Raw genomic sequence first — 8797 nt, 5'->3', positions numbered from 1 at the left:
AGAGCGTGTTGGAATTCTAGGTACACACATGGAGCCACCACCCCAGACCCTGTGTGGCTGGACTCAAGTGATGCTTTGAGCTCTCAAAAAGGTCTTTCGCTGTGGCTGTTGAAGTTTTTGACTCCTTGGCACCAGATTGTGCCTTACATTCATGTTTTCCCAAACCACAGTGTTAGTGCAATGACCTGAAGTCTAAGATGGCTTTGCTGGTGCCTGTTTGCTCATGGCAAATATGGGAACAGCCCATTGTGCTCCATCTGGGAAAACAGTGCAGAGCAGAAAGGAATGGGAATGAATGAGAAGGGAAACTGCAAGATCCTAGGACAGAGCACATGGCCTTAAGGCAAAAGGTTTACCTCAGAATTGTGGAGCATATCCAGTTCTCTCCAAGAACTCAGAAGCTTTCAACTCAACATTCTCCCAAAGGAGGATTCAGTACTTTGCTTACAATCTGCTGTGGTGTGGGTTTTGTTGGTTTTTCCCTGTGTTTTATGGGTGGGATCCCACAAAACAGCCCCAAATGGCAAAGTCACATGAAGTGCTCACACATCCCTTTCAGCAGAATTTAAAGCAGCAGCTCCATGGTGGGAAATGCTGAGCAGCTGCAAACTGGAATTCTAAGGATTGGTTTACAATCTGTACTGAACACAACATGCTTAATGGCATTTCCTGGCACAGAGAGAACACAAAACTTAGTGCCTACCTGAATTTGCTGCTCTCTCTTCTCAGCCTGAGGAATCAGCATCAGGCAGCCCAGGGCAAAAGCTGGAAGGTCCAACTGTGCATATTGCTTAGCTATCCCGATGACATCCAGGTCACCCAGAACAGGACACCTCAGGGGGAGATGGGCAGGGAAGGTCACAGCTATGAGCTGTACAACTGCATGGCTTAGGACTCTCAGCAAAACTGCTCTGAGATTCTGAAGCCAGAACAACACTGTTCCCTCACAGTGGCCAAGCTTCCACTTACTTGAGCAGAGCCACGAAGCCCTCGCAGCACTCCTCCAGCTGTGTGGGACTTGGGGGACATGAAGCTAAGAAAGGAGGAAAACACGATGAAGCAAATGCATCACCAAGTTACTCTGAGCATGACAACCCCTGACCCCCCAGGGCACCTACCTGTGAGCAGTGGTGACAGAATGACACTTCTCCAGGCTCGACTGAAGTTGGGGATCTGTTGGCAGCAAAGCTTTAGGGTCACAGCACATACAGTCCTGACTAAGTGCACTGTACCCACACCACTGACCCACTGCAGGGGAAACCTCTCAATATTCTCCTCTTTTACTGCTCCCTGACATCCCTTTCCCTGCCTCACACAGGCCAAGACTTGGCCACATTTTGGCTGATGGCAAAATTATTCTGTCCAATGTTTCCTGACACGTTGCACTGTCAAAAACAGTAATTGAAAGGATCTTTTCATGCCTCTCACACACTCAGTTCCTGTTAGGTGAAGCAAAAGATAAGTCAGAGGATATTTGCTTACCTCCCACAGAGAATGAATCCCAGTAATTGCTACCAAAACTCTCCTGAGATACTGAATCTGCAACAAAAATTAATTTTAAAATATTTCAGTGTTTGGGAAGATCTGACAATAATCTTACAGATCAGACAGATACACATAGATTAATTAGATATGTCTGTAACTGCATTGCAATTACTTGGAATCATTTGTGATTGATGCATGAATCTCACAATGCAGCACTGCACTGTGTGCTCTGTGCTTGTCCTTTTGCACACTCAGTTCCTCAAGGTTCTTCTCTGTTCCTCTGACACATGGAAATATGTTCTAGACTTTCATGGCTGAAACACTCAGCCACATTTCAGGTGCATCTGTCACCTCCCTAGGCTGCAGCAACATTCCACAACACTTGACAGCCACAGGGGACTGAGGTTCTGCAGGACAACAGTCAGGATGGTGATCACCACACATTTCAGGGGCACATTTGGGCCCATGTGTATTTACAGCTGGTGCCTCTGTGTGTGTGTTTGCACACAAAACATGTGCACCCTATGGTAGAGAGGAGAATAATATAAGGAAAACATCCAGTTTGTTACCACAGGATTTACTGAAAGGCTTTCAAAAGGTCCAACTGGGACAGGTTCAGACCAAGATTCCCAAGCAGTGCTGCTAAAACACACGTTCCTCAAGGTCTCAGCCTGAAGTGACCTGTACATCAGCAGCAGCTGGTGACAGGGAGTTACCAGTTTGTGTCTATCCCTCCCCTCAGAACTCTGTGGCCAAAACAGCCTTTTCTCCCCTCCCTGCAGGACTTTGTGGGTGTGAATTCCTTACCTTGTTGAAGCCAAGGAGTTTCTGCAGCAGCCCATTCCACAGCTGGGAGTCATAGACTCTGTACTCCAGGCTGAGCTCTGTCACCAGCCTGACAGCCTGAAAGGGAGCAAGGACTGTAACACAACCTCTACTGCTCGGGCTGATTCTAGATTTTCAGAGCATTACTAGGACCCTGAGGTCCTGAAACCCACAAACAGCCACTTTCTAAATGATTTCACACATGTGAGAGTTAAACAACCCCCAAAACACCTGTATGTGATACCACTTTGTTGTCAGGGTGGGAAGGGCAAAGCTTGTTTTATCTGCCACCTTCAGAGGATACAACACCTGCTCAGGGAGCACTTGCTGTGCAGCAAGGTGTGAACTGAACCTTGAGCCAACAAAGCAGAGGATTTCCAAACCTTACCGTGGGCTCATGGCTGTGATTCCTCCACAGCCCTTTGATCATTCCTTCCTTGGGGCTCGTGTGAAATGATTCATAGGTGTATGGGATGTTCAGGATTTCAAACTCTGCCAGGTAAATGCAGCACTTGAGAAAATACCTGTAAAAAACAGGACCAGGAGTTAATGAGATTTGCAGTGATTATTATGGTTTCATTCACATTCTCAAGCTCAGGATAGTACTGGAAAGTGGTTTTGTGTTGCTTTAATGAAAAACACGTAGCTTGGATTTATACTTAGGATCCTAACGAAGTAAAATTCCTTCTGGTAATTACTTAGGGAAACCTCTTTCGCTGGAATGACTTGGATCATCCAAAGATAAACCAGTTACTCAACTCATAACTAAGCTTGATTCATGCACAGATATTTTCTCCAGTGGTTTCTAAAGACCAACAAAATGTCATTATTAAGGAAGACCTTAAGGAAAATCCATCTTACTTGACTTTCTCGATCGGTTTCTTGAAGAGAGATTCCACAGTGTTGGTATCTGCCAAGCAGAGCAAACACTTCAGTGCTCTGCACCTGTGAGCAAAGGTCACCTGAGCAACACCGATGGGCTGAGGGGAAACAGCACAGTGAGGGGTCACAAAAATTGGCTGAACAACCTGGCAGAGGATTATCTACACCTAGTCTGACCTCTCCAAGATTCTGGATCCATTCAGTGGAGATGTGTGCTCCATATCCTGGGTCACACTCAGCTTTTATACTACCCAGATGGAATATTTGTCACCCTCTCAAAGGTGGTTTTCCAGATTTAAAAGCATTAATGCAGGCGAGAAAAATAAGAGTGACAGACCTGGAGGTTAAGGTTCTGCTGAAATAATTTCACACTCTGCTCTAATTCCAAAGGGAGCTAATCCCACCCAATGTTTTACAGCTTAAAGCACAGGCCAGAAGATGCTTAATGGAGTTGTTTTCAGATCATATCAACAGGTTTAGACACCCCAGAGTTCAAGGGCTGCTCTTGAGGCAACATTCAGTGAAACCCAGAGTGTTACCCCAAAGGTTGGGGGAGGGAGGAGAAACAACTCACACCTCTACAGAGGCTGGGGGAGGGAGGAGAAAGAGCTCACCCACCCACAAACCACCCAAATGGCAGGGACAGAGGCCTCAGGTCATGCAGGTTAGGCCTTGGCCCGTGTGGTTAGAGCAGACAGTACTTTAATGGGAGGTAAGAAATCCACAACTATCAAGCTAAAATAGGAAAGTATCAACTTACAGATGTGGCAGAGGTTGTAATTGCAAAGAGCATTCTTGAACTGTAGTCCATTGGGCATGACTGGAGAAGGTACACAACTCTGCAAAAGGGTTTGCCTTGAATGCCAGTACAGAGCAGCTCCTGACACACAGCACATCAACGTGTGTTGGTGCAAACATGAGCTGGCAAACAGGGATGGAGGACATGGAAAACAAGGAGAGAGTCTCCAAAGAGCTCCTCTTAAGCACTTGCATCAGTAGTTGTTGCAGTGGCATAGAGAGGCATTTGATCACCCACGACTGACATCAGCAGCAGGTAGAAATGAGGACACAGCAGAGCTCTGAATCACACACTGGGAGGTTTCTTGGCAAAGCCACTTTAACTGGCAAGCTAAAAATAACTCCCCACGGTGTATGCAAGACAACACATACCTTCGGAGCTGCTCGTCTTCCTGCACATCCCCAGGGGTTTCTGGAGTTGGCTTTAAAGAGACATGAAATTCCAGCTGTGAGCAGGGCTGGGGTAAGCAGCCCCAGGCCCCGAGCAGTGTTTGGTGGGGCTGAGACACCTAGAGCTGCTCTGCTCCCTCAGGGTGGCTACACCTTTTGGAAGCACCAAGGTAAGAGTTTAACCTCCATCAGAGAGAAGGGAAAGCACTTCAGCTCCTTCTCACCAGAGACAGTAGTGTGTGACATCAGAAAGGGATTGAAATCATTGCAGTTTGGATTCAGAGGCATCTTCACTACACTGGTGAGGCAAATTTTGCCAGGTAACCTGAGTGGTCTGAACAAGTGAAAAACTAGGCATGTTTTATGTGTCTGGCACGACTCACCTCTGAGGGCACTGAGCTTGGACACAGCCACTTTGCCAGCAGCTTGTCCCTAATTTTGCTCATATCCACGTTGTTGATTTCAGCTATCTCTTTGGCTGCCACGTGGATATCTACAGGAGGAGATGAGGACAGTATTTACCAATTTAGCAGGTTTTAAACAGCTTCTCTTTGCTCCTTTGAAACCAGACTGAGGATCCTCACCTGGATAATCTCTGCCAGTTGGATTCTGGATCCTTCGGTCTATGCTGGGGTGTTCATACAGCAAAGTGATCAGGTTTGCTGGTTTCCCAAGAGACTTCAAATGCTCCCCAGTGTTCAGGTGGTGTGTTATCAGCACGTTTTCTGTTGCTGCTCGTTTGTACTGCAAATACAACTTCTTCTGGAGGATTTTTGCCTTTCCACGGGACTCATCCTTTAGAGAACACCACAGGTTTACATAGAACAGCTGCTTCTGCTCCAAAGCACAAGAACTAGCATCTCAACTAGCTAGGAAAAGTACCTTGGAAAAACCTGCAAAGGTACGTTGTGAAAAAGCCTAATAAAATCTGTACCACTCTGAAATTAAGGCATTTTGAGGTGAAAGTACTCAAAAAGTACTTCCCAAGTCAGGGTTGGCTATGGGACCATTCACACACCACTATCCAAATCACTGCCCTGAGTCCCTGACTGCACCACAGTTCTGCAAGCAGCTTCCCCTCACCATAGCTGCTGTGTTCTTCAGCCACTTCTCAGCGAGATACAGACAGAACTTCAATGCCTGAATGTGGTCAGAACCTTGATAAAAAGGAAGGAAAAGGAGTAAATAAATCAAGTTGTCATCAATCCTTTCTGCAATACACACTATATCCATTTCATCTCAAAAGGCTTATAAGAAGCTATGGAAAATATTAGGGAAACTCTAGTGCCTGAAGACAGAAGAGAGAGAAGCTGCCTTAGGTTGGGCTGAAATATTGGCTTTTGGGGGAGAGTTGTCTGCAGATGGTATGAACGTGCAGAAACTTCAAGCAAGACAATGTGGCCAGGCTGGGCAGGGCTTGGATGGGGTGAGCTTTCAGGCCCTTCCAGCTCAAGCCAGTGTGTGATTGGATGAAAAAAAAGAGAAAAGAGGATGTAATGGTGTTTTTTTTCTAACCTATTGTGCAAAATTGGATGTAGGAGACAAATGCATTTCATTCTCGAACTTTCCTGGGTTTGACTTGATATGACTGAGAAAGTGTCTGGTCAGACTAACTCCTCTCTTCTCTGCTCTCTCTTCCTCCCACTGCTTCCCCCATTCCATCTGCCCCTTACCTGTTGGAAATTCTTGTGCAATCTTGTGAGCCATAGCCACAGCCCACTCGGGGTTGACTATGGACAGCAGGTAGGACTGAATTGTCTGCACAGTTTTGGTTGTTTCCTTGTTAACCACCGAGGTGTAGCCTGTGTTCCTCATCTCAAATATTTTGGGCTTCAGTTTCTTTTCAAAGACAAGTCGAGCTGCAGACATGTAAAAGGTGTCCAGGGAAATCTGGCAAAGCATGAAAGTACACTGAGGGTTGTCAGAACTCCTACAGTGAGGCCAAGGAAAGAGGAAAGCTCGTTTTTGGGGGAGGGAGGAGAACAATTTGAAGCTAAATTCTTTCAGGATCTTACTTTACCTTCATTAGTTTGGAAATCAACAGGAGTGTTGGGAAGGATTCCTCACTCAGCTCTGCAGCTGGAAGGAAAGAGAGAGTTGCCTGTGATAGTGCCACAGTCCACCTGCAGCTTTCTCTGTGAACTGAAGCACTCTCAGTGCAAACCTCTGTTGGGAGTGGAAAAATATGATCTTAGTAGCCCACATCGGTCTGGGAAGTGGCATATGTGGACTACTTTGGTCTCTGAGAGGTCCTGAGGACAAATTCTGCATTGTATATATCACCTCAGCTCCACTGAGTAGCAGTTTGGGAGCTGAAGTGCTTGGGAGGGAAACTGCATTCATGAAGGGTTACAGTGAATATATTCTGTAGCACTTCAGGTTCACAGAGAGCAGAGAGAGGGAATGCTAGGGATACACATCCATGAAAACACTGAACATACATATAATGCCCCAGAAACACTGTGCAGTTCTGAAGAATATGAGGTGAAAGGGCAGTCTGGTGTGAGCAGCAGGAGGTAAGGGAAGCACATGGTCTAACAGGTACTGGTGCTCCAGGTCCACAGGGGGAGAAACTCTCTTGTAAGATTCCAGATGCTTGAGGAGGCTCAGAGCCTGGGGGGAAAGCAAAGGAGATTCACAATAAGCAAGGAAAAAGCAAAAAAGCCTCAGTGCTGCTCTGTTTCTCTAAGTCCTGGCAGCAACTCCTTGGTATGTGTGTAGACTCTGCCCCTGACCTGCACTGCTGTGAGGTGCCCAGGGCTCCAGTCCTGCCCCATGGCAGGGGCAGAGTGGCAGCTGCCTGGGCTGTCTGCACATACCTGGCCCAGCTGGATGCTGGTGTTCTTCTCATCAGCACTTTGCATCACTCTCAGGACAATTTCAATAGTCTCATAGTCATAAGGATCCAACTGTTCAAAGCAAAGACACGTTGTGAACTCTCACATGATTAGTCTCCTAACAACACAGAATGAGTGAATTTTTCCCACTGTTATGTTATATAACAATCTGAAACAAATAACTTCCACTTCATAGTCCTAAATCCTAAAAGATTTGTCAGGATATTGTAGAAAGACCAAACAAAAAGTGATGAAAAATAAAAAAACAAGCCCACGAAAAACCCCCAAAACCAAACTCCAACCAAACAAAAAAACTCCAAACATCCTATTTTTACCCCCCACCTCTTGTTAACATGGAATTTTTCCAGAGTACTGTGGTACTTGGAAATTACTTCTTCATTTAATTCTTTTCTGGTGGTTTCTTTAAGGGAAATGGGGAAGAAAGACTTCATCTGTCTTTAAAGAAATTTGGATGTGTTGCTCTGTGCTTTCTCCTAGAGAAGCAAAAAACTGAAGCTTAATATTTACACTCTTTAGGAATATTTGAGGGGAAAAATAACCTCTTCCTATTTCTGTGGAATGATTGATCTATTATTCAAATGAGATGCAACACTTGGGACTAGAAGCACATTCCAGGGATTCTCTTGGCTTGGTTTGGTGTCGATTTTTTGGTCCAGTCTCTATTTTTTACCTTGTACAATATCCCAGTGAGGTTTGTGACCAGCTCTTTGGTGCTTTTCAGCAGAGGAATCAGTTCCAGTGCTCTGGCCAGTAATGTGCAGTGAGGCTGTTTCTCACTGGGCTCTGCAGGGTCATCTTTGACAAGATTTGTGTTAGCATTCTGGAGCAGAAGTGTTTCAATGCAGAGCTGCAGTGCAGCATCACTGTCCAGCAGGAAAGTGCTAGAAGAGAACAGAAGGTTATTTCCTCTGGCCTTTGGTGTCATCAAGGTGTTTATTTCTGTAGGGATCAATGAGCCAAGAGCAGTTTTGTATTCTGGTTCACACCTCGACACAAAGAGCAATTGGTATTTGCATGACTCGGGATCTCTTACATAAAAATGTCATAGTGGCTGAGGTTACTGTTAGAGCAACAGCTACAGAGCTTTAGTAGACCCATTACCTGCAGTAACTGAGGATGAGCCCTGTCTCCACCTCGGGGTTCTGCACCAGCATCCTGATGAGCTCCCTCTTCCTCACTGGGGGCTGTCTGAACACTGGCTCGAAAGAAATCTGCAGACAGACAATTCACCTGCTCAAAAAGTCTGTTAGACAACATCAGGACCAATTCCTTACACAGTAAAGCTTTTACTTTGTGTTTAGTTTCAGTCCAGACCCTTCTAGAGCAGGAAGAAGCATTTGCTGACTATGCCCTGGGCCAAATATTTCAGCACTTAAAAGTAATTTTTTAGCCCCTCAGTTATTGCATTTCAGTTCCTGAGGTTTATTTAAGCAGAAGGAAAATGAAACCCAAAACTTTCCTTACATTTCAATGGGAAATCTGCTTAAAAGTCACCATAAATCTCAGACTATACTGACATAAGTAACTGATTAGTTAATAAAACCCTGAAGGAAATGAGA

At 45.5% G+C, this 8797-nt stretch overlaps 1 protein-coding gene across 1 annotated transcript in view; it reads right to left on the bottom strand.

The window, feature by feature from the left end:
* Positions 1-8797, bottom strand: part of KNTC1 (kinetochore associated 1) — a 32001-nt gene that overhangs the window by 1739 nt on the left and 21465 nt on the right. The window contains 18 exon segments of the mRNA XM_009073934.1: positions 704-833; positions 970-1033; positions 1119-1173; positions 1483-1539; positions 2293-2388; positions 2699-2834; positions 3172-3290; positions 3953-4031; positions 4363-4412; positions 4764-4873; positions 4965-5175; positions 5464-5537; positions 6054-6270; positions 6401-6459; positions 6822-6993; positions 7200-7289; positions 7909-8119; positions 8340-8449. Coding sequence (XP_009072182.1) covers positions 704-833; positions 970-1033; positions 1119-1173; positions 1483-1539; positions 2293-2388; positions 2699-2834; positions 3172-3290; positions 3953-4031; positions 4363-4412; positions 4764-4873; positions 4965-5175; positions 5464-5537; positions 6054-6270; positions 6401-6459; positions 6822-6993; positions 7200-7289; positions 7909-8119; positions 8340-8449 — 2040 coding nt within the window.

Source organism: Acanthisitta chloris, unplaced genomic scaffold (genome assembly GCF_000695815.1).
Source record: "Acanthisitta chloris isolate BGI_N310 unplaced genomic scaffold, ASM69581v1 scaffold12364, whole genome shotgun sequence".
In the NCBI taxonomy this organism is placed as follows: Eukaryota; Metazoa; Chordata; class Aves; order Passeriformes; family Acanthisittidae; genus Acanthisitta; species Acanthisitta chloris.
This window is presented reverse-complemented; position numbering and strand designations above follow the sequence as displayed.